At 28.3% G+C, this 27465-nt stretch overlaps 1 protein-coding gene across 1 annotated transcript in view; it reads left to right on the top strand.

Moving 5' to 3' along the window:
- LOC117178435 (ribonuclease Oy-like) overlaps window positions 1-24719 on the top strand; it is a 39026-nt gene extending 14307 nt beyond the window's left edge. The window contains exons 2-4 of the mRNA XM_033369861.1: window positions 17909-18003; window positions 22109-22655; window positions 24570-24719. Coding sequence (XP_033225752.1) covers window positions 17948-18003; window positions 22109-22655; window positions 24570-24719 — 753 coding nt within the window. The 5' untranslated portion in view covers window positions 17909-17947. The remainder of the gene's footprint in view (window positions 1-17908; window positions 18004-22108; window positions 22656-24569) is intronic.
- The last annotated feature ends 2746 nt before the right edge of the window (window positions 24720-27465 follow it).

The raw sequence follows: 27465 nt of genomic DNA, 5'->3' as shown, positions 1-27465 counted from the left end.
CTAGTCGGGAGTGGTGCTGACTGAAAACAGATGATTTGGAGCGATTCGCGCGCCATCTGTTGGTCATTCTAAGGACTTATTGAACTACCCTCGTATTTGGATTCGTCTTTCGTAATCTTTCTACTGAAATATGAATCTGCGTTTAAGTTTTTATCTTGATCGTCTTCCTGCAATAAAATCTACCCAAACCTTTTGAACTAGCATCTGTATGAACTTCTGTTCTAGCTTTCGGATTATAAACTTTCAAAACAGGATGACTCAACAATTTTTTTTTCAATTGTTCAAAAGCTTGCATCTGCTCTTCTCGCCAAATAAATTTAGTATTTTTACCCATCAAATCAGTTGAAGGTTTTGCAATAATTGAGTATCCTTTTACAAATCTTCTGAAATAGCTTGTTAAACCAATATAACTTCTAACACCCGTAACATCACTCGGAACTGTGCAGTTATTTCAAATCTTAAATACTCAATCTTTTTACTCAAAAAATAACATTTATCCAACCTTAACGTTAAATTTGCGGTTCTAAGTGCACCCAAAACTAACCTGAGTTTCTCTATTCCATCATCTACTGTCTTCGAAGAAATTATAATGTATATCTAAATAAGCCATCGCTACAGTGTATCTTAACTTACCTAAGACCTGATTAATTAATCTTTGAAATACCGCTGGCGCATTGAATAATACAAAAGGCATCCTTTTAAATTGATAGTGGTCATCTGATGTGCTGAATGCAGTATTGTGTCTTGAATCCTTTGCCATTGGTACTTGATAGTACCCGCTGCTGAGATCTAACGTTGTAAAATATTTCATACCATGTAAACGATCCAACTGATCATCTATCAATGGCAGGGAATACTGCTGCTTTACTGTCTCTTTATTTATGCCTCGATAATAATCGACGCGCATCCTCACATCTCCCATCTTCTTCCGCACAAGTAATTCTGGACTGGAAAATGGTGAATCGCTTTCTTCTATCATACCCACTTCACTCAAGTCACGAACCATATTTTGAAGTTACTTCCTCTGCATACGACGTTCGATTTGGATAACGGCTGAAGGGAGTCGAATTACTCAGAGTAATCTTCATTTCCGCCATATTAGTGCCTCCTACCTGACGCATGTTTCTGGCAACCAAATCCTTATAGTCATTTATTGCGCTAACCAGTTTCTTTTTATCTTCTTCCGGTAGTTCAGTATTAATCTCTTCTTCGGCAATTGGAATTTCATTCACTTCCTTCCTCATAACATCATGTTGTACGTCAATCTTCTCAGCTCTCGTTAGAATTGTTCCTACTTTAATATTTACATCCTTTACCGTCATATTTAAAATAGGAACTTTGGAAATTCCTTCTTCGTCAGTGCTGACAATGCATCTTGGCATTAGTCTTCAATCTTCTCGAATCCCTCCTTCGAGACAAATATCCTCATTGGGAAAAATGGTGCTTACCGATACAAATCCGATATAATTTTTCGGTATCACCATAGCCTCTTTTGCCCAAAGTGGAGTTTTTGCTTCTTGTTCTGGTGTAATCTCACTCATATCATCGCTTGCTTGCATGAAGGTGATCTCAAATGGCTTGCTATCATATACAACTCCATCCGTGTATGGCTGCCCCACTATCAACGGAATCTGCTGCGCTTCGTTTGGTACGACGTGAATTCTGACCTTCAGACCCACGCCATCGATTGCGAGTTGAGCTTCAAGTTCTTCTAGCGTGCGTACTTCTCCATTGCAATGGCTCATAAGCTGATAAATTGACTCACGGTACTCAAGGCCCAACTGCTTCGCTGCATCCTCCCTCAGCGCCACTGCTTCACTTCCAGGATCGACATAGCTTTTCAGCATTTTCCCGCCGATGTATGCTTCTTTCAAATATTTCAGCCTTCTCTTATCACTACTCTGTATATGCAGAACGTTCTTGGAACTGCTTGCATCTGTTGCTGAGACGCTGCTGCTCTTCTTCGACCTGCTATCTTTCGCAATGTGAGCAGGCTTGTTGCATAAAAAACAATTGTTATTTTTAGGTTTTGTACATGCACTTGCAATATGCCCTTCTTCTTTGCAGTTAAAGCATGTAAACTTTTTTGTGGTCTTTCTATTGTCTTTATTCTTGGTATCTTTATTTGCAACGTTTGAACGAACTTTTTCTTCATTTAAAATGTACGTTGCACCCTTCAAATCTGTTAATAATTGGGTTCCAGGTGTGTAACGAGACAGAGGACCCAAGTAGTCCCCAATCCGATTATTGTTCAATCCATCTACTATCCATTCAATGGTTTCTCTAGAATACATTCCTGCTCTATTACAATTAGCCAACTTTTGTTAATAGTACTCGGTAATGTCTTGCCCTGGCTGTCGTTTAAAATTCTGGGCTTCTTTCCTTTTTTTCAGCGTACTGTCTTCGCATGGGAATTCTTCGATCACAAGCTGCTTCCACTGTTCCCAAGTGCGCCTTGCCGCTGACAAACTATCGCGCCACAATCTAGCGACACCTGTTAACTTGGACAGAGCGTAGTGCGTTTTAGCTACATCGTCCCAATGGTACAATTCAGCGTATTCTTCAATTTTTTCAATCCAGTCATCAATGTCAATACCACCTCTAACAGGATAAAAAATATGGTAATACCTTATGAACATCCCTGTAATGGACTGATGTTCCTTCATCGTCGGCCATACTGCCGTACAAGCTATTGCTACCCGCGTTAGATGCTTCTTCGTCCCCTAACTCTTCTACTTTATTATTTTCACCCTCCGTATTTTGCACTAACACTTTCTCATTGTCGATATTTTGGTTATTACTTGCACTTTCACTGTCTTTATTGCTTTTCGATCGCGTGTTCATCACTGTTGCTACCCGCGAGAACGATCAATCCTCAATCTCGATTCTATCACTGTTACTATCCGCGAGAACGATCAATCCTCGATTAATATTCTATCATTTCAATAAGAAATCCCGGTTATCACCACACGCGAATCTTTTGTTCCTCCTGAGTACGCAATATCCGTTACCTACGCGACGTTCTGACCACGCCCTGTCTCTCAAAATTTTATTTTTCGCGAAAAGTCGACACGTCCTTTATCCCACTTCTGATTTTATAGCATTCTATAAAAGGCTTGAATTAAGACGATGATTTATCAATTAGAAACACTTGCTTTCGATATATATGAATTTAATCAAATAATTTAGAGTATAGTACATATAAGTCGGTGACGGCTATCGATCGCGAACTGAGATCTTTAATCTTCTCACGCCTTTTGACCTCTCCTCCCTGACCTCTCCTACATCCCTCTACTTACTTCCTTTTGAGCTTACTAATCCTTACAGTCTAAACATACGGAACCATGCATACATACGGAAAAATTACTACACTAGTTTAAAACAAGAATAAATAAAGATTAAAATATCTAAAATTGATATCTCAGTTATTAAATAATTGCTTTAATTTTCGAGTCCTACATTTGCGTATATAATTAACGCTACAATTTCAATTTTTCCCTGTCATAAGTTTCAATTTGGCAAGTTAAAGTAAACTGGTTGAATTTTGAAAATTATAATCAACAATTTTCAAACGTTTTTTTTGTTTATTCATAATGTGTCCCCTAAGGGTTTACATGACTTCCATTCCTTAAAATCTTTTCGCCTGCATAATTTTATGAAATCTTATCCTTACCGTGTACAGTTATTTACAACTATTTACATAAAATCTCATATCTATTTCCTTATTTCTATTTCCTGCGATATGGCAATTTATGACGTGTTCGCCAACGAGTGAGCGATCGAGAGCGAGAGTGCAAGCGAGAGAGAGAGAGACAGAGCGCAACCGCATCTTAGTCTACGTATGCTATTGCATAACCATTACTTACAATCTTGACGCTTCTAATCTAAACCACTTCCGTTTCCTTTTCTTTACTTCTCTTCTACCTCCATTTTGCAATTTTTTTTTCATTCTTTCACATTCGCTCCTCTAGTACCATCCAACTCCTTCATCCATTCTTCCCCCAATCCATCCTCCCCTAGAATCTTTACGCCATTCTTTTGCAAGCTTCCTTTCCCGATAAGAAGAGAAAAATTCGGAAAAATTCGGAAAAATTCAGAATCTGAATTTCGATTAATGCGCGAATTTTCCTCCAAGGAGTACAGAAAAAAATCGAAATCCATTCTTTTTTATTGACTTAGAACAATTTAATGGAAGCGTATTAAGAGTAATTAAAAAATTAAGGAATGTAAAAGAAAGAATGGAAAGAAATAGAATAATGTCACTTTGAAGACGCAAAACGTAGTCTTTTTAATCGATTCCAAAAATTTCAGTTGTAAATATAAAATAATTATGTTAATAGAAATAATTTGTAGTATTGTCAAAGAAAATTTTGATAATTCCGTTCAAAGATAAATAAATTTTGCTTACCTTAAACAACATTATTAAATCTATAATTTGTTTAAACAATATAAAATATTATAATTAAAATTACTCCACCGTTATGACAGACAAAAAAATTGAAATTCCCAAACTTATATTCAACAAAAACTAATAGAAACAGTGCATGTACACCTATTTTTTGGACAGATTAGAAGGAATTAAATTGATCGAAAATACATAATGTATGTATGGAATTAAAAATAACCACGAGAGGTGTATCTGCTGATCGCATTAAGCGGAATTTAAAAAGTGGAAAATATGTTACCTTGCATGCGGAATCCAACACAAGTGTCAATCATTAAGGAAATAGAAAAGAATTGGTTTCGGAGATAAACTTATTCTTTCGTTGGGCACTTCTCCCTATGGAAAATTAGCACATTCAAAAAAATTAAATAATGCTCACTCTTTCGTTTAAATCTGAAAATAATCAGTTTTCTCTATTCTTTTCTTCTTACCGGGTTATCTTCCATTCCTCTCCTACATCCTTCCCATACATGCTATTATGTTTCCTCCTCCCATACACATAATCTGCACTTTCTGTTATCTTCCTTTTCCAAATACATACCCTCCATTACCTCGTTTCCCAATCTAAATCCTGCTATTCTGGACCACCTTCTCTCTCTCCATCTCGCTAACTCCACTCCCTTTCCCTCCCTCAGCTTCGTCTCAAATGTATATGCCCTTTTTTCCACTCTAGTACTCTAGTACTCGAGTCCCTTTGCGCTTCTTCTCTCACCATATATCCTGGCATCCTCCAATCTACCCCTAGTGTCCACCTTATATATCTTTGTTATAAACTTTCAATATCTTTCCTTTCTTTCCAATCCTATATATCTGCTCCATAATCTAATACCGGCCATACCAGCGTATCAAACAACCACATTCTCCTTCTCCAATTTCGTTTTAACCTTCATTTTCCTATTTCCCATATCTGTTTCATTACCCTTGCTGCTTTTTCATCCTTTTCCTCATATGAGCTCTATGATTTCCACTCGCTTGCAAGATATATCCTAAATATTTCAACGCTTTTACGTCTTCTAACCTTATTCCCTTCCATCTCCCACTCCATTCTTTCTTCCTCCTGCTTTTCTAAACCTCATTATCTTTGTCTTGACTACTTTTAAATTCAAATTCCTGGAACTTGTATAATTAAAAAATGTTATGTTAAAAATTTATCTTTCCTGGTAAAAAAGTCATCTTTCTTGGTTAAAAAGTAGTTTATTTATTAAAAATTCAACTGTCTCCGAAAAATTTGCCTTTTTGGCCTTAAAATTTTACTATTTGATTGAATATTTAACTTTTTTTCGGAAACTCTAATATTTTATAGGAAAGTTTATCTATTTCGCTGTCAATGCAACTGTTTGGTTGAAAATTAATTTTTTGTTTGAAAATTCCTCTTTTTGTATTGAAAATTAATGTCTCTGGATACAACATTTTTTTGGTTGAAAATTCATCTATTTTTCTATAAATGCAATATATTTCGGCCTAAATCTAAATTTGTTATCTAAATAAATTTTATTTAAAAGAATTTATCAACATAAAATGAGTCTTTAGCCAATGTTTCTTATTAAGAAACTGCGCCACAGTTATTATTTAAATAAAAATCGAAGTTGGGAATAATATTGTTTAATGAATTTATCTAGAATGTTGTTGATTATCATTAATTGGCTGGGCTCAGGAAAGGTTTTCTGCAGTTTGCTCTGCTTAATTATACGTTTAGACAATTTATTCTAAAATTGTGCCCTTTTTAAAAGATATACTTTTTTTGCTGTAAACTCAAGAATAACTTCCATTAAGCTTTCTTGGGCAATTTTTATCAAAAGATTATGGTTATACACATTAAGTACTTTTGATTATTGATATGTTTACTGATGTTAAGTCCTTTCAATTTTAATCGTTTCAGCAAAGAATAGACAGTGACAATATTTAAAGATGTTAAACTTTCAAACAAAGTCTGCATTGAGTCAGATAAGGATAATAAAGTATTCAAAATACGAGAATTATTATTTTACTTATTTATTATTCATTACCTCAAACTTGACATTTGTACATCTTATTCTTATAATACAGTAATTTTGTAAAATTATATTGAACTTTTACGATCAATATATATTTCCATATGGATGATAAAATAAATTTTGATTCGAATTATATATATATAATTCGAATCAAAATTAATAAAAGTAATAAATTTTTGCTTCACCACAAAACAACTTTTAGGTTTTTTCTTTTACGAAAACTAGAAAAGAACTACTTATATTCCAAATAAACAGAAACGAGATATGGCATTTCTTAATTATAAAATAATTTGTTTTTAAATTGAAGAAAATTTATTCAGCACATTAATACAAAAACTGGTTCACACATTTGATAAAAATTAAATTTAAATTGAAAATTTATGAATTTTTAACAGTAAATGTGTTTTAGGCATTTTATCATTTATTGTTGCCTTCGATTTCCTCATGAATTACGAGCATAGCTATAAATAACGTCGCAATGTTATGCAAATTCGAAAATTTTCTGAAAAAGGTGGGAGGATTATAATATACGTAGTGTGGAAAAAAAGTTTTAGAATTCGTTCTGGGTTCTTGCAAGACAAGTAAGTTCCACCTTTTTTAAATAATATATTAAAAATGCTCTAAAATCTTAATATTTTCGTATGACATATGAAAAAATGAACAACAAATATCTCGAAAAGAAATCGTGATATAAAGTATATTTTTTCGAAAAATATTTTTAGTAGAAAGTATTTCCATCATCCTTTTTTTAAATATTATGTTATATTAAATAAACTGGAATGCAAGGGTGATTGCCAAAAAGTAAACCATTTCAAACAATGAGATTTTCGAAAACAAATTTCCAAACAGGCTAAAATATATTCTTTCAATTAAAACATTATTTAATTTTGTTTAGAGCATTTAAAAAAATATTATGTAAAAATAGTATGATCATTATTTACTAGGCCGGTTTGCTTTCCATCCTCTTGTTGTCCACCAACTTGTCATTTGAAATACTTTCTTTCGATCGGACAATATCTTGTGTTCGTGTTTTGGATTTGAAAATTCAAATTTACTAAAATAAAAATAAAATGTTTCCTATTAGTTGAAAAATTCTTTCGAATTTTTTATATGTATGGTTATTATTAGTAAACACTAAGGGAAGACTAAAAAATGCGGGGAAAAAACTCTCGATACTTTAAGATTTCCGAAAAAGAAAATATTCTAAATGGAAAATTGCTGAAGTAAAAAAATCCCGAATTGGAAGATTCACGAATAATATCATTTCTGAACAGTTTATTCAAATCTCGAACTTAAAAAATACAGGATTTGAACAATTCCGAGCATTAAAATTCCCTATAGTTTATTGAACGACTGAAAAATCCCGAAAAATAAAATTCCCGACCCTGTGAAAACCCATAATTAGAAAATTTCCGAATAAAATTTTCAAATAATAACATTCCAGAACAATTAAATTTCTAAATAATGAAATTACCGAATCAGAAAATTTCCGAATAATAAAATTCCTCAATAATAAACTTACCGAATTAGAAAATTCCCGAATAATAAAATTCACAAATAATAAAATTCCCGACATTTTATAATATTACCGAATACGAAAATTCCCGACAGAAAGTTGCCCAATTATAAAATATCCGAACTAGAAAATTCCCGAATTTAACCAATTTAATCAATTTTTTTATGATTATTATTTATTTATTAACAATACAATAATCAAATATTTTTATAAAAAATATATATTTAATGTTTAAAGTTTCTGAAATTACTGTTTGAAATCAAAACCACAATTACGGCGTATTATTTTTAATAGCAAATCTAACGAAAATTCGAGTTCAGGTACCTGTAGACCCTACCTTTCTACCTACCTACCTGTGTACCCTAGAGTTGAAACAAAATGTTTTAACTCTAGATGCAAACACACACCGTTTTTGAGCCCGCTCTACACGTATCGAGACTCGAAGACAAAATGTTTCAACCCTAGGGACGAAGATACAATAGAGGCTCTATGAAAAATATTAAAACTATTTGAAATCCTTTAAACCTGAAATCTTTTCGAAATTTTAGTAAATCTTTTTAAAATGTTATAAAATCGTTGTGAAAGTTTTTTAAAATCATTGTTTGTGAAATCTTTGTGTTTGCTTAGAATCATTAAAATCTTCTGGGTCCGTTTAACGTTTTTGAAATATTTGTGAAGTCTCATTTTGTTCAAAATCATCGAAATATTTGAAATCGTTTAAAACCTCTGGAATATTTAAAAATTTTTTAAATCTGTTCTACTGTATTCTTTTTGAAACTTTTGGAGTTCTTGTATTTCTCGGAAATCTTTATGAAATTTTAATAGAACTTTTGAAATATTTGTGAAATTTTTTATATTAATTTGAAATCTTTAAAATATTTGTAATCTGTGTAAAATCTTTTGAAATTTTAGAAATATGATTTATACCCTTTTTAAAATTCTCCAATAATGTACAGTATTACAATATAAAGTAATGTACAGTATTAAATAAGATCTCTTTAAACATTTTTCAATTTATCAAGATTTCCTTCAATCTGTAACTCCTTAATTTCTCTTCCACTACACTTGCTCAAGATTTGACGAATTAAATGTACATATTTCAGACTAGAGATTGAAATTTAATTAAACTATAGGTTATTAAGTATTTTGGGTTATTTAAATTACCACCCCGATAACTTGAATTATTTTAACACGAACTGCTAAAATTCCCGGCCCCTTCGAGTTCGTTTTTTTGTTGGTTTGAAAACACATTTATATCATTAAACAGGTACTGTTAAATAGTTGAATGAAAAAATGTAATTTTTTATTTTCCATTATTTTTTTATGCTTTCAGAATTTGAATTTTCAATGTTTCAAGAAAAATGAAAAAGTTGTTCTGATAATCTTGTAGGGCATTCAAAAAGCAACATTTTTCTACTCTTGATTTTTTTCATATCGTGCGTTTTGTTTTTATAAAAAAAAAGTCATTAGGAGAAATTGTTTGTATTTTTGAGTACTATAAATAATTGTGCAGAAAATGTTTGATTCTTAAAAAAAGAGTTCTCAACAAATTTTTTAATATGCTCACTTTTTGAATTTTTATCCAAAATGGCTGTCTAACGAACTTGACCTTTAGTTTAGGACACTAAAAGAGTGTACCAGAGACCAATCCAATCTGTCAATTCTTTCGAAATTTATCGTGCTAAGTAACAATCTACAGACACACAGAACACACATACACAGCCAGACAGACACATTAATAAATAATAAAATGTCCTAACATTGTATATTATTACCGAAATTAAAAATTCACAAATAATGAAATTCCCAACAATTTATATAATGTTTCCAAATTTGAAAATTCCCGAATTATAAAATATCCGACACTAAAATTCCCTACATTATAAAATTCCCGAATTTAAGCAATTAAAAAAATTATTTTCTATTAAATCTTATTTTTTTATTAAAAATACCATAATGGAAAACGAAAATATTGCAAGTAGAAAAATGCCGAAGTAAAGAAATCTTGAATTGGAAAATTCACGTATAATCAAATTCCTGAACAGTTTATAAAAATACCGAATTTGAGAATGCCCGAATATCAAAAAAAAATCCGAATTATAAAATATCTGACACTAAAATTCCTAACATTAGAATATTGCTGAATTTAAACAGTACACATTTTTTGATAAATATGATTTAATTATTATAAGAATACAATAAGGAAATATGAAACTATTAATTTAAAAAAAAATTAACATTAAAAAAGGTTTTCTTTCAAAAAAATATTTCATTATTGAATTGTTAATAAATAGATAAAACTGATTAAAAGTAATGCCGGGAAATTTAGTGTAAATAATTTCATTATTTGTCAATTTTCTGTTCTAAAAAAGAAAATGTTTGAAATAGGAAATTCACGAAATGATAAAATTACCGAAAATCCCCGAATTATGAAATATCCGACATTAAATTCCCTAAAATAAAAAATTCCCGAATTTAAAAAATTACAACATTTGTTTTTTATTATATCTTATTTATTTATTAAAAATACACTAATGGAATATTTTGATGAAAGGAAACATTTTTTTATTGTTCAATTTCTTATAAATTATGGTTTGAACTTTGTATAATTGTATTGTTAATAAATAAATAATATGTATGGAAAATAATATTTTTAATTGTTCAAATTCAAGAATTTTCGGAATTTTCGGAATTCAAATTCAAAGAATTGCGGAATTTTCTATCGGGAATTTTTACATTTGGTAATATTACAAATTGTTCGGGAATTTCATTATTCAGAAATTTACCAATTCAAGATCTTTATATTTCGGGTATTTTCTATTTCGAAAATGTTCTCTATCGGAATATTACAGTGTCAGGAATTTCGTTTTTTGGGTTTTTTAATTGAGAGATTAAATATACGAGTTGTCAAAATTGTTTTTTTAATAAATATGATTGACTTATTAACAATAAAATAATTAAATATTGTGAAAATCTTCAATAGCCTGCCTGTCTAGAGTCCTTCCGAGAATCGACGCCGCGCCACAGGTAGAGCGTAACTGGAATTGCGCGGGGCTTGCGGTTGTCACTCAGGCGTGAACAAACAAAAGCGGAGCGGACTATAATGAGTTAGTGCCCACCCACCATCAGTGCCAAAATTGGCGCTATAGCAGAGTTTCACTGTATTTTGATCAAAGAAACCTTTTTTTAATGTTTCATTGTTTTAATTATCGTTTAAATATTTCATTATTGTATTCTGTAGTATTATACACTCTCGGGAATTTCAACACTCGGAAATTTTACAATTCCGGAATTTTCTATTTTAAAAATTATATTTTTTAGGAATTTTTTTCCTTGTAGAATTTGTCAGTCGTCCCAAAAGTAGTATAAAATTATAAATTTAAAAGACAAAGTTATGTCTAACCTTTGCATTTTTTTAAATGTGCAAAAAATGTTCCTTTTGGATGTGATGTTTAAAGTATAAAGTGATGTTTAAAACGTTCAAAAATCGCGAAAAAAAACCAAAACTCCTGAACCACGAAACAATTTTTTCACGAAAAAGCCGAAAGGCTATATGTTAAATTGGTTGAAGCTGAAGAAATTTCAGGTTCTACATATTCAACTTTTTCAAAATGGTGCGTATTTTACTCAAAATAAAAAAAAAAATTTGACACAATTTTCAAAAATGTTCAAGGAGGCAAAATATTTTGTTTGTATAATTTTACAATAGTGTTCATCAGTAATAACCGTAAATACAACAAAAATGCAAGAATTTTTCAACGAATACGAAACTTTTTGTTTAATAATGAAAAATTAAAAAGTTTTTGATCCAAATAATGAACATGAGATAATGTCCGTTCCAAAAAGTATAAAATTACTAATTTTAGTCCGCACTTTAATAGTTTGATTAATTATTTTAGATTTTTTCTAAAAAAATAATTCAGCATTACTGAGATATTTTTAGAAAAAATGTTTTATTCGAAGCAAGGTGAAAAATGGCTAAAACTTGACTTGGTCAACGTTTAAATGGTCGGGAAATCGCCAAATTTTTAACATTCATTTTTTGGCTTTTTTATTGTTCAATCTGTACCACGTGATCTGCTTCTTCAGTAAGTAAAAAATTGAATTTTGCTATATTTAATAAAATATAATAGTTCCTCAAGAGTCTGTCCCAAGACGTACTTGGTGAACATAAGGGGCTAACCCAGTACATAGTTTTATAGAGATTCATAATTTTTTTTGAGTCCCGCGAGGTTTTAAGAAAAGAATACTAGTCCGCAATGCTATCTGTTGGTTCTATAGGCAGATATGGATAATACAAACACGTTGCTGCGCGTATTTAACATTAAAAACTACGTACAAGAACCAGGTGTTTGTCAAAAAGTATAACGTGCGTATATCTCGTTTTTTTTTCGTTTGTACGTAATTAATTATTCAAATTTCCACGAATTGCACTAAAAGACCGTACTTAAATTACGTAACAATTAAAGGGGGGTTCGAAACTTTTTGTTACGATTTGTTACGGAAAGGAGCTTCAAAAATTATGGTTCAATTTCGAATTTCAGCAGTTTAAAAAAAATGTCATCTTTCTTGGATAAAAATCCAACTGTTTGGTTTAAAATTAAAATATTTTGTTAAAAATTAATCCGCTTTTGTTGAAAAATCTCCTCTTCTTAGATTGAAAATTCAATTTTTTTCGTAAAAACTTATTTTTTGTACAAAAAATTCAAATTTTGATCTTGAAAAATCAACTGGAATCTTTTTTAGTAGAAATTTCATTTTTTTGTTGTTGTGAAAGTGCAATTGTTTGGTTCAAAATTCTTCTTCTTTGCATCAGTTTCGAGAAAATTAATTTTTTGCTAAAGTAATATTTTTGTTTTGAAAATATAATTTTTGTAGAGAAAATTTGTCTTTTGGCATGAACTTTCAATAATTTAGATAAACTTTTATTTATTTCTTGAGTGGAAAATCTTCGTTTGTTGAAAATTCGTCTTTTTGGTTTTAAAATTCTTGTTTTTTAAATTCCCATCAGAAAAGATATTAGATTACTGTAAAATCTGACCCCCACAGTTTTTGTCAAATGTCCACGTTTTGAGACCCCCTGAATCCGAAAGACAGGTTTTTACGAATGTGTCTGTTCGTTCGTGGATGGTTATTTGTTGGAACAATAACTTTCGAAAGAATTCGCAGATTGGATTGTCCTTTGGTAAACTCTTTTAATATCTTAAAATGAAGGTCAAGTTTGTTAGCCAGCCATTTTGGATAAAATTCAAAAAGTGAGCACATTTTGAGGCCATTTTTTTCAAGATTCAAAAATTAACTCTGGTAAACATAGTTATAGCATTTACAAAATTTCAAAAAACATACGGAAAATGCACATTTTAAGCCAAATAACGCACTATATGAAAAAAAGTCAAGAGAAGAAAAATGTTGCTTTTTAAATGCCCTGCAAGATTATCATAACAACTTTTTGAATTTTCTTGAAAAATCGAAAAGTCAAATTTTGACAGAATAAATAAATAATCAAAAATTACCTTCTTAGCATAAAATACAAACCAGCACTGTTAAAGCTCTCTGTTAAAACTAATCACCCCCCCCCCTCCTCTCCCCACACCCCTCATTAATCGAAGTTTCGTGGGCCACTGAGGTTAGGGATATAATTCAGAAGTTAAAAAAGGTAAAGCTGATGTGTAGACCGTATGGATAACGTTTAAATCGTAAAAATAAAATTGGAAATGAGTAAATTCAGTTTTCGAAAAACCGGCAGCAGTTGTAATAAAAGGTTTAATAACCAATTTTTGTTAAAGAATGCGCATTTTTTAAACGAGACCATGAAACTACGTCTGTTTTAATATTAATGCATGTTATGAATTGTAATAATATACATTTATGGAAATGATATACAATTTGAGGCACAAATTCGAGTGCAAAGCACGAGATACGTGACGAGAATGTGTTCGCTAAAGCCAAAGGAGCTTTAAAAAAAGAAAATTCACTATCACCAAATTACTGTTGTCGATGCTTTGACCTTTAGTTTTAAAAAATCTGTGCACAAGTGTGGGGAATATAAAAATTATATGATAATAAATTATTGTGAAAAAATCATCTTTCATAATAGAAAAGACATTTTTTTGGTTTGAAATAAATTAATAAATTTAAAAATCTTAAATTTGTATCTGAACTACTATTTTATTCCTACTATAAAATATTATATGTTTAAAAAATTACAAGATTAAAATGCTGGTATTTGAATATTAATGATTACACAGAAAAACGCTGGTGTTAAATTTGTTGCAGCTCAAATTTCATTGTGCTCCCAATGATCATTTGAGAGAGTTTTCAAGTCTCAAATGTATTCCTCTGAACGTAGGTGCCCATGTGGGCATCTAAGGGATCATTTAATAGGGCGTGCCAGTCGCTTAGAATAAATTTATAACTTCCTAATGCAACTTCCAAAAGTTAGGTTAGTCATGCCCGTCGACATTTAAACTAAAGCCGGGATGTATAGAAAAAGTCATGACCGTCTACATATACAATAAGGTATTTTCACTCCAATCACTAGCTCACTTCACTTCGTTGAATACTGAGGGAATAACAATTGACCAAATGCATGGGAATCGCTTAATTTTTGCTCTATTTTTCTAGTATCTTCGTAGAAAGTAATTTTTCTGTATATGGTAATATATGTGTTGTATTTTTTTTGCTTGAAATCAAAGTTACACAACTTGTATATATCCTTGTAGATATTTTAATAATTATTTACTTAAGTTACAAGAATTGTTTTTTAATGTAATTTTGAATCGTGCGCCAAGTGCGGCGAATGAGCGGTCAGCCCTAACGCAAGCGCAGTAGCTCAGGTTGCCAACATTGGCATCATGGTCCACAGTACGAACCGGAAAAATAAATCAAATCATCATTATTATTATTTTATTATTTCATTAAATAGTAATTAAAAAATAAAAACTATTTTTTAACTACACTTATATAGAAAAAATTACCTTTTACGAAGATGTTAGCAAAATAGGGCAAAAATGAATTGAATCCCATACATTTTGTCCCTTATTTACCCCTCAGCAATCTACGAAGTGAAGTTAACTGTTTATTGAAGTGAAAATACCTAATAGGCTCTTATCTTATCAGTTTGAATGTTCCCGCTGCTATATTTGAAACATTGCAATGTTTCACGAAACTCCCAATGTTTCATGAAACTTTTCATCAGGCTAAACTTTCATGCAAATTTACATCCCTACTCATCGCGAAAAACAAATTTCTGTTTTTATTATACAATTGTATTTACCTTATCTTTCATATATGACACTAGCAACTGCAAGATTAGATATCTAAGATACTTTTAAACTTACGCATAAAATCTAGTGGAAATTTGTTCGAACGACCAGGCATCAATTTCAATGCAGACGGTCACGACTTAGTGTGTACATCCCGGCTTTGGTGGTTTGAATCTCATATAGTAGATTTTGACTAACCTAACATTTGGATATTACATCACGCCAAGTACTATTTTTATTCCAAGACTATTTAGTCGCTGGTAAATGAGAGGAAATAAAAAGTTAGATAATTATTATTATAACTTGACTGCTTATTAACATCTGTTTCACTCAAATAAAGACCGACAAAATGATCTTGACAGGTGACTTACAGTTTGTGGACGACACTTCACGTTGCACTGGATGAGAAAAAACAGTGTCTAAATGATGCTTTTCCCCTAGATTCTCCGAATGAACCTTCGTGGTTCAAATTTGTTGTAACTCTATTGAACACCGATTTCAGTGTACATTGGAGGATCGGCGATTTTCTGTGTAAAGAAAATGGAAAATTAGTCAATGAATCATCAGGGCATTTTGAAAATTAAGTTCTCGGGCACCCTGCCTGATTCTACAGCAATAACTAGCAAAACATTTTTGGAAACTAAAAATTAAGTACAGTATATGAAAAGGTGGGGGGGGGGGGGGGGGGGGGGGGGGGGGGGGTGAGTAGAAATATTTTGGTACGGTTTGTTACAGGGAGAGAAGGGTGTATGTTAAATATAGCGGGGATGTAGTCGTGGCTTGAGAGTTAGTCCTTTATGTTCTTCTGAAAAATTTTCCGAATATGGGTTAGCCTCTTGTGGTTCCCGACCATTCATGTGAGCTGATTGTTAGCAAACACTAGGTCAAGACTTAAAAATCCTGGGGAAAAACTACCGATACTTTAAAATACCCGAAAAAGGAAATATTCCAAATAGAAAATTGCCAACAGAAAAAGTCCGAATAATAAAATATCCGACACTAAAATTCCTGAAATTAGAATATACCCGAATTCAAACAATAAATATTTTTGGTTAAATATTATTTAATTATTAAGAATACAACAAGGAAATATTCAATTGATAATTTTTTTTAAAATCAACATTAGAAGCGGGTATTTTAGTGTCAAATATTTTATTATTCGGCAATTTTCCACTAGGAATATTATTATTTAATAGGGACGACTGAAAAATATGCATTAAAAAATAAAATTCCTGATTCTGCGAAATTCCCAAGAAAGAAAATGTTCCAAATAGAAAATTCCTAAAATGATAAAATTACCAAAGAATAAAAATTGCTAATTGGAATATTCTCGAACAGTTTATATTATTAACGAAAATGAAAATTCTCGAATAATAAAATTCCTGACAATTTGTAATGTTACCGAATTAGAAAATCTCCGAATGATGAAATATCTGAAACTAAAATTCCCTTAAATAAAAAATTCCCGAATTTAAACAATTAACAAAATTTTCTTTGATTAAATGTTATTTATTTATTAAAAACACAATAATAGAATATTTTGATTAAAGAAAATATTTTTTATCCTTCAATTTATTTAAAATTATTGTTAATAATTAAGTCATATTTATAAAAAAAAAACAATATTTTTAATTGTTCGAATTTAAGATTTTCAAAAAGTCGCATATTTCAAAATTCGGGAATTTACTATCAGGAATTTTCGAATTCGGTATTATTACAAATTATTCGAGAATTTAATTATTCAGGAATTTTTCAATTCGGGATCTTTATATTTCAGGTATTTTTTATTTATTTATTTTCTTTTTTGGGAAAGTACAGTGTGGGGAATTTATTTTTTGGGTTTTTAAGTTGCCCAAATTGTTTTTTAATAAATATGATTTATTTATTAACAATACAATAATTAAATATTTTGATCAAAGGGATCTATTTTTAATGTTTCATTTTTTTGAAATTATCGTTTAAATATTTCGTTATTGTATTCTTGATAAATAAAAAATACTTATTAACAAAATATTTTTTAGTTGTTTAAATTCGAGAATTTTCTACTTTCGGAAATTTTAGTGATGGATTTTTTACAATTCCGAAATTTTTTTTTAGAAACTTTATTATTCGACAATTTTCAAATTCGGTACTGTTATAAACTCTCGGGTATTTTCCAATTCGGGATTTTTATGTTTTGGAAATTTTTGAACCAATATGAAACATTTTTTTCAATATTAAAAAATTCTAAGTTACAAATCCAAATAATGCCCAGAAGATAATGTCCAGTCGAAAAAAATTTTCGAAGGTGAAAACTTGCTATTAAAATCTAACTAATTTTTAACTAAACTAATATCTTTACAATAATAAAATTAATCATTTTAGCTCAAATTGTTAATAGTTTGAACAATATTTTTTTTTATTTTCTTTTAATAATAATGCAGAATTAGTGAGATTATTTTAGAAAAAATGTATTATTCGAAGGAAAAGTGAAAAATGGTTGAGACTTAAAGTGGTCAACATTTGTCAATCACGCATAGACTGTAATTCATCCAATTATTCGGAAAAAATTATTTTTTAAGGAAATGTAAGTTTTGTACTTATCTTTAAAATAGTTTGTGGGATGATTATAATAATTTTGTGTGTGAATTTAGACAGGAATTCAATATTCATGATAAATATTTATTTGGAAATAATTTGTAATCATTAGGTTTCAATCCTGGTAATACTTTCTGGAAATTTTTCGACCATGGATCTTCTAGATATTTGGAAATATCTCCTTTTCCTAATTGGATTTTTAGAAGAGTAAGTTGTATTAAGGAAAATACCTGCTTTTAATTATGTTATTTATAATACTTAAGATAAAAAATAGTACACGGTTTTTTTAAACAATTGATATTGTGCCTGAATACTTAAGAAATCATGAACATCTAAATTCATACACTACAGGGTGACTTATTAAACATTATACTTGACTTTGAAAAATGATAACTCCTTCCAGAATTTATTAGAAATCTATGTTTTAAACCACTGGAACGCTTATTAAATTCTGCGTTAAAAGAGCCTTATTTGAAGTAATTAGGTCTTGTGGTTATTAAATTATTATGTGAGAATGACAAAAATAACATTCTGTTTTTTATGGAATTTTTTAACTCAACTTGAACTCTTAACAGGAGCTAGGACGAATTTTCAACAAAACAGTTAAAATTCGGACCAACAATGATTACTTTTTAACAAAATAGTTTTGATTTTTAATCAAATAATTTAATTTTTAACAAAATAGTTTAAATTTTAACAACAATTTTTAATTTAAAAGGACGAATTTTCTGTCCAACTAAATAAATGCTCAAAAAAACTGTTAAATATTCGACTAAAACCAAGATAACTTCTTTAGAAAATATTTGAGATTTCAATTAAAAAAGATCAATTTTCAACAAAATAGTTGAGCTTTTAATAAAATATTTGAATTTCCTACCTGCCAAGATGAATTTTCAAAAAAAAAGATCAACTTCCACAAAAACAATTGTATTTTTAACCAAATAATTTAACTTTAAAGATCGAGACAAATTTTTAACCGAATAGTTATATTTTCAAGCAAATAATATAATTCATATAGAAAATAATTATTAAATTTAAAAATAAATTTTCAAGAGAAAAATGTATAGTTGATATTTAAACAAACCAAAAATTCTAAGAAATACGTAAATTTTCAAACTAATTGTTTAAATTTTAAATAAAAAAGATAAATTTACAACAAGTAATAGAAAAGTTCAATTTTCAAGAAAAAAGGCGAATCTTATAAAAATGCAATGAATTTTCAACCCGAAAATATGAATTTTCAACAACAAAAATTTCTTTCAACCGAATAGTAGCATTTTTAATACATATACTGTGAACCAAATAGCTGAATTTTTCACTAAAAAATAACAATTTGTAAACAAAAATGGAATAAATAAAAACATTTTTAACAACTCAGTTCAAAATTCAACCAAGAAATTGAATTTACAACCACAAAAGATGAATTCTCAATGCAAAATTTCAAGATAAATTTTCAACTAAAAGCGATCAATTATAAACAAAAATTTGATAGTTTCTTTAAATACATTTTTTTAACTAAAAAGAATGCTCTATAATATAGTTGTGTTTTCTTCCAAATAGTGGTTACAATTTCTACCAAATTGTTGAATTTCCAAGCCAAAAATAAGAATTTTCTACAAAGCAGCTGAATTTTCCATCTGGAAATATGAATTTTCAAAACAAAAATTAATTTTCAACTCAAACAGTAGAATCTTTAGTTTGGAAAATTCATTAAAAAATATTCAAAAAGAGTTTTCAACAAAGTTGTTCCATTTTTATGAAAAACAATGAATCTTCCACTAAAATTATGAAGCTTCAATAACAAAAATTAATTTTTGAGAAAGTAGTAAAACTTCAAATCAATATGATAAATTTTCAACATAAAAATTTTATTTTTCAACAATTAAATTCAATAGTTGATATTTCAACTAAAAAAGTTTTGAATTTTAAATCAACAAGAGTTGAATTTCAAGAAAAAGGCGACTTTTTAAAATAGATACTTGAATCCTCAACTAACACAAATTAATGTTCAACCACACAGTTGCATTTTTAACCCAAAAATTGATTTCCTAAGAAAAAAAGACCAATTTTCAAAAAGATGCAAACATATTTAAAGAAATAGAACATTTTGTACTAAAAACGATACATTTTCGACCAAAAATTGAATAGTTCATTATACAGTTGAAAAAATTAATTTTGACCAAAGAAATGAATTTCTAACCAAAATGGTTACCTTCAACTGAAAATGAAGTTTTAATAAAGTATTTCAACTTTTTCCAAATTTATCTGTTTGGTTAAACATTTAATAATTTCGTAAAAACATCCTTATTTTTGGTTGAGAATTAATTTGATTTAACTTAAAATGTAAGTATTTTCTTTTTAGTTAAAAATTGCTCCCCTCCACTTGAAAATTCAATTATTTGGTTGAAAATTCGTTTTTTCTTTGGAAAATAAATCTTTATATCTTTAGGTTCAAAATTCATCTCGTTGATTTAAACTACTTTTTAAAAAGTTGACTTTTTCTGTTGAGAATGTTGCTAGTAGAAAATTCATTTCTTCTGTTAAGAATCATTTTTTCTGTGGAAAATTAATCTTCATCTGTTTAGGTTGACAATTCAACTTTTCAGGTTGAAAATAATACTGTTTTGTACGAGATTTATCTTTTTGACTTGAAACCTCAACCGTTTAAAAGAAAATTAAAATATTTGGTAAAAAATTTACTTTTTGGTTAAAAATTAATAATTATTTTTTATGCTTCTTTTTTGATAAAACATTAATCTTCTTAGGGAAAGTCATCTTTTTTATAAAAAATTTTAAAATATGGTTAAAAATTCATCTTCTTTGGTTGAAAATTAAACTCCTTCGTTGAAAGTCAAACTACTTTGTCAAGAATTTATTTTTTTTAGATTCACTTCTTTGTTCAATTATTTAAATTTTTTGTCGAAGAATCTTTTTTTATGAAAAAATAATCTTTTTATCTGAAAATTTAACAATTCCATTTTAGTTTGGAAATTTATCCTTTATAATTTTTTGCAATCCAAATTCATCCCCGTTGATTGAAAATAAACTTTTTTATCGACTGCTCATATTTTTGTAGAAAATTCTTATTTTTAGTTAAAAATTAAACTATTTTGAAAAATTAACTATTTGGCTGAAAATTTAATTAATTCGTAGAAAATTCCCTCTTTTTATACGTATATGTGCTGATTAAAAATTTAGCTATTTTGTAGATAATTCACCTTTTTCTCTTAAAAGTTTCACAACTTTGTTGAAAATTGATGTATTTTGTTAAAAACTCAGTTTTGTCTTTTAATTCAACGAGCTGAAAATTCGTCTTCTAGTTGAAAACTAATCTTTTATGGTAAGAAGTCATTTGTCTAGTTTGAGAATGAACTTTTATTGTTGAAAACTGAACTTTTTGGTTAAAAATTCAACTTTTGTGATTGAAAATTCAACTGTCGTGCAGATAATTCACCTTCTTTGCTTTAAATTTCAAAAACTTTTACAAAAATTCATTTTTTTAGAAAATGTATGTACTTTAATCAAAATTTGTTTGGAAAATTAATTTTTTTAAATTTGTTATTTTCATTTATTTCCAAATTCGTCTTTTCGTAGAAAAGTCATTTTTCTTGGTTCAAAATTTATCATTTTGAGTGATAATTGAACCATTTTCTTAAAAATTAGTTTTTTCTTATTAAATTCGACTGTTTGAAAATTCGTCCTTTAGTAGAAAAGTAATCTTTCAACTGTCTTCTAAAAAATGGTCTTTTTGTATTAAGAATTTAATTATATTTTGGTCAATTTTGATCTTTTTTTTAATTCGACAATTCGATTGAAAATGGATAATTTTACGCTGCGAAGAAAGCTATTTTGATAAAGTGGTATTTTTTGGTCAAAAATTCAACATTTTTGTTTTAAAAAAGTCCCTTTGGATTGAAAAATCATCTTTTTGGTTTAACTATTTTTTTTGTCAAGACAAATATTTGGTTAAAAATGATTTTTTGTTTATTGAAAACCCATCATTTAGGTTGAAAATTCATTTCTTTTGATAGAAAATCTCTTTTGATTAGAAATTTCACTTTTTTGTTCAAAATGTAAAATATTTTGGTTAGGAATCTCAAGAATTTTATTTTTAAGAATTTATTCTAAATGGTTTCGATCGCATATCACCCCCCCCCCCCCTTAAATACATGCAATTTTGCACTATTTTAAACCCTTTTTTGCAGTAATTTATGCACGATTCTAAAGTCAAGGCTATATGTAAATTTTAATAGATCACCCGATCAGAGGTCCGATACAATCATTCAGTATCGTATTATTGAATTTTTCTCAGATATCCAAAGGATGGCGCTTTTAATAATAATTCAGAAATCAATAGCAGCAAATCCTTCGATGTAATTATCTTCACCCAGAGTTGGCCCAAAACAGTGTGTTTTGATTGGCAGGAAAGTTCAGAATCACACAAATGCAGTTTGCCAGCCAAAAGCCAATGGTCCATTCATGGACTTTGGCCAACTGAATTACACACAGTAGGTCCAAATTATTGCAATAACAAAATAAAATTCGACGCAAAACGTCTGCAAAATATAAGAGAAGAATTAAAAGTTAAATGGATTGATGTGCATGATGGAGAGCACCCAGAATCATTCTGGAAACACGAATGGATTAAGCATGGAACTTGTTCAATTAATCTCGCCCACCTTAATTCGGAGGAAAAATATTTCCGAACTGGTTTGGAATTGTTTGACAAATATGCCATGAACAATGTACTTGAAAAAGTGAATATTTTACCTGGAAAAGAATATCCTGTCGAACAATTCCTGGACGGAGTCCTTGATGTTTTAGGAGTTGAAAGTGTGGTTGTATGTCGCAAAAATCGGGTAAGAATAAAACTAATTCATTAAGATTAAAAATAAAATTTTTCTTATGCCAGGTTGACCGACAAACTTCACTTTTTAAATTCCATAAATTTTCCTTGATTTTTCTATGAACAATTTTCCATATTCCCTGACCGCTAATATTCAAAGAAAAGCAATTTAATTCTGTCACATTTTTAAGATAGAATCTTTTCTAAACAGAATAACACAATTCAACCGAAAAATATCATTTTTTAACAGAACAGTCAAATTTGTTATTCAGTACTTGAATTATCAACCTATAAAGATAAATTTTCAAGCAAATAGATGAATTTTCTACTTATAAAGAAACCAAATAGTTATTTCACCGAATAGTTGAATCTTTAACTAAAAAGGATAAATTTTCAACCAAAAATAGAAAATTTAATGTTTTTCTCAACAAATTAATTTTGAACCAGCCAAAACTAATTTTTAAAAATAGTCCGATTTTCAAAAAAACAGATGAATTTTTATCTAAAAGGATGAATTTAACCACCAAAAAATTAATTTTTAACTAAATAGTTGATTTTTCAGTCAACAAAAGAAAAAAAGGCTATAGACTTTATTTAGCATGTAAGCCAAAACCATAATTTTTCATAAAACAGTTGAATTTCCAAGCCGAAAATATGCATGTACCAAGAAAAGTACAATTTCAAAAAAAAGTTGAAATTTTTAATTTAAAAAATATAAAATTTCAACGCAAAAAGATTACTGTTCTACCAAAAAAGTCCAATTTTCAATTAAAAAGATCAAATTTTAACAAAGAAATTCAAGTTTTATCCATGTAATTAAATTTTGTATTTAAAAACATAATTTTTTAACCAAATAGTGAAATTTTGTATCCGAATAATTGTAATTTAAACCTAAAAAGGTGAATTTCTAACTAAATACATGAATTTTCAAACAAATAGTTGAATTGACCACGAAACAAGCTAAATTTTTAAAGAAAAATAGAAAAGTTCAATTTTAAGTAAAATAAGTTAATTTATAGTAAAATAGTTCATTTAACCAAGTAATTAAATTTTCTCGAAAAATGATAAATTTTGAAGGAATAAGGTGATAGCACCTAAATATTTCAGCCGGAAAAATTATACATTTAAATCCAAAGCAATTGAATTCAACCAAAAAGACGAATTTTTTAAATAAATAGTCAACCAAACAAGAAGATTAATTTTCTGCAAAATACATCAATTTTTATATAAATAGATAATTATTCAACTAAAAAAAATTCATCCAAAAATAGACACGTTAAATGTTTAGTAAAAAAATTCGTTTTCAATAAAAAAACATTTATATTCAAAAAATAGTCAAATTTTCATCCAAGATATGAATTTTTAAACAAATAATTTTGAAATTAATAAATTTTTTTAACAAAAAGTGCGAATTAAAAAAAATAGTTGAATTATTAATCATGAAATTTTTCAGTTGAATTTTAAGTGCCATAAAGACGGATTTTCAACAAAACAGTATAACTTTCAACTACAATTGCCGCAAAACTTCATTTTTGAAATTACCTAATTTTTCCCTGACTAATTTTAATTTTCCTGACTATTTACTTTCAAAGATCAGAATTTTAATCTAGTACTGTTTTTAATATAGAATCTTTTATGAACGGAATACGACAATTTCGAATAAAAAATATTAATTTCATTATCTTCGGCTGTTATTTAAAGTGGTTTTTATAGAAATCCCCTGACTTTTAAACGATTTTTTTCATTAAAACCCTGACTCATGGCTACCTGGTTTTGTAGATAGAATTTGAACGCGAATGAATTAAACATTTATTAATTAGAAATTATTAAAATTGAACAAATTTACAACTGAAATACTTATCATTAACCAACAAACAAATTAAAGTAGAAATGTCTGATAATGAATCAATTTTCTGCTTTATTACAGAAAACCCAGGAACAATACATAATGGAAATAAGAGTCTGCCTCGACAAGGATTTAAATTTGGTGAATTGCCATGGAATCCACGATTTTCCAACTAATTGTAACCGTACAAAAAATGTAATTTATTTAGACACTCCACCGAAATTATTTTAAACATCTTTCAAGTTTAAAATAAACGTATTCAACAAATTTCGCATTTAATTATTTACATCGTGCTTGAAATTTTTAATCATAACTATCGAATATTTTCTAAAAAATTTAGGATGTTAACCTTCTTCATTTATTATAAGAATTGAAGTTTTATCCAACATCCATGAATGCAATTACTCCTTGGATACAAAATTTGATTAAAGATAAGGAAGCCTTTAATGCACTTTAAGGATAAGTCAAGAAACAATTGAAACTTGTTGGTTTTTCGTCTAAAAGAAAAAAATAATTTTTATTGCAAAATCAAAATTTCGACTTAAAATTTATTTTTTAGGTTCTACTGTTTATTTTTTCAACAAAAATATCAAAAAAAGAGTTCATTTTTAAACAAATAGTTGAATTTTCAACAAAAAAATTCATTTTCAACTAAAATTATGAATCGTCAACTAAAAAAAGACTTTTTAACAAAATATATCAACTTTTAACCAAATAGTTGAATTTCAAACAACAAAAAAATGAATTCTCAACAAAAAATGTAATAGTTAATATTTCAGTCCAAACGAATTTTTAACCACAAAGATGAATTTTCAACCAAGAAGATAATAATAAATTCTCAATAAAAAATCTAATATTTCATATTAAAACTGAAAAATATTGTAAATCTCAATCAAAGAGAATTTACGCTTATTTTGAACTAAACAGTTGGAATTTCAATAAAAAAGGTGACATTTCTACAAAAAGACATACATTTTCAAACGGACAAGACGAATTACAAAAAATTGCTGAATTTTAAATAAAATAAATTATTTTTAGTGAAAAAAAATCTTTAGTAAATTATAATTTGAAAGGAAAAATACTTTTAAATACAAATTCAAATTTTCGAATGACTATTTAGTTTTGAAATTTATTTATTTGCTTCAGGGGTATATAATTATAATTTCCCCAGGTTTCTCGATAAAGTTCAAAAAGAGTTTTGAAAATTTCTGATACTTCGAAAAAGAATATAAAAAATGTATAAGATTTTTTTTATTTTTCAGGATTTTACAAATTTGTAGGAAAACTTTAGGTCAGTTTTAAATATATTTAGAACTTCAAAAGCTTTCAGAAACTTAAAAAATATTTTATCAATTTTCGGAAATCTTTCAAAGCTTTCAAATATTTTTAATCTCTTTAAAACTTCTGAAATTCCTAAATATCTTTTTAACTGGCTCTAATTATTCCTGAACTGTCTTAACTTGAGGATTTTTTATGGAAAATTGTAAAAAATAAAAAAATGTAAAAAATTTTAAGAATAATTTAAGATAGTTTAAAAGATATATATAAGAATATTTCAAGCTTGGAAAAAAATTCTTCTAAAATTCCTAAATATATTTTAAGCTGACTCTAATAATTCCTAAAAAACTTTCTTGAATAAAATACAGTACAAATAATAATAAGAAAAAGACAAAATCTCAACAAAATACTTAACTTTTCAACCAAAAAAAGCTTAATTTTAAAATAGTTGTATTTTTCATTTAAAAAAAAGTCTTTTCCAAAAGAGGCGATTTTTCGACAAAAATATTATTTTTTAGTCTAACACATGAATTTGCAACAACAACATACATTAATTCTTAACGTAAAATATAATCATTGCTATTTAAATCCAAAAACATTTCATTTTCGAATCGAAGACAGTTGAATACGTACAAAAATGAATTTTTGATCAAATAGTTACATTTTTCGTACAAAAAAATTAAATTAAAAACAAAAAGGTATTTGTATATTTTTACGACATTTTTTTCATATGGTGTTGAATTTTATGAATGAGATCATTTTTTTCGAGAAAATGCTAAATTTTTTTAAATATAGACTTTTGTTTGAAATTCATTATAAGCTGAATAAATGAATTATTAGATATAAAAGAGTACATTTATTATATTTGACCGTGCACGTCACAGACACACATTTTTATCAGCTAAAATAAATACAGAAACAGTCATTTCAAATTTAAAGAACAATTTACCTAATAAAAATGGAAGTCATCAAATTATTTATGACTAAAACGAAAAATAGTCATTTTCAAGATAGAAGCTGGTACCTGCAGGTTATTTTTCTCTTAATAATATATATTGTGCAGTTTTTAGACAATTTCAGAAATATAAGAAAGGTTTTTTTAATACAGTTTGAAATTTCTTACAACTCAACGTGACAGTTTGTCGAAAATGGATCCTCAATTTTTTTGCCAATTTATTTTTTTCCTGGGACTACTTACTCAATTTTCAAACGGGTAAGTTTAAATTCAACAACAGCTTGAAACCTTCGACATTTTAAATTATTATCAGATGTATTTCTGAAGATACATTGTTTAATTTTTTATAATTGAAAATTGGACTTTCTTACGGAAGTTTCTTTACGGTATGTATCGGAATTTTTGTGGTTTAATTTTTTAGTTTTCAATGAATTTTTATCACTTAGAATAACATTTTTCCATTTTGTTCAAATATAAAGTTGTTTCAAAGTTATAAAATTTGATTTTGAAATAAACAATTTTTTCAATGTTTTTATTCCAATATGATTTTTCAATGTCCACATTTTTAATTCATATATTGTATCGTATTGAATAATCTCAATATTAAAATCCTTATTGCGAACTTTCCACAGTGATTGCTAAAAAACTGGACCATCATTGTTTGGGTAATTTTTAAATTTTGTTCAATTTCTATTTCGGTATCCTAAAAATAAGAAAAAATTGTATATAAGAACAGTAGAAGAT

The sequence above is a fragment of the Belonocnema kinseyi genome, chromosome 8 (assembly GCF_010883055.1).
Source record: "Belonocnema kinseyi isolate 2016_QV_RU_SX_M_011 chromosome 8, B_treatae_v1, whole genome shotgun sequence".
Taxonomy (NCBI): Eukaryota; Metazoa; Arthropoda; class Insecta; order Hymenoptera; family Cynipidae; genus Belonocnema; species Belonocnema kinseyi.
Note: the sequence above shows the minus strand (reverse complement) of the source record. Positions and strands in the feature narration are given on the sequence as shown.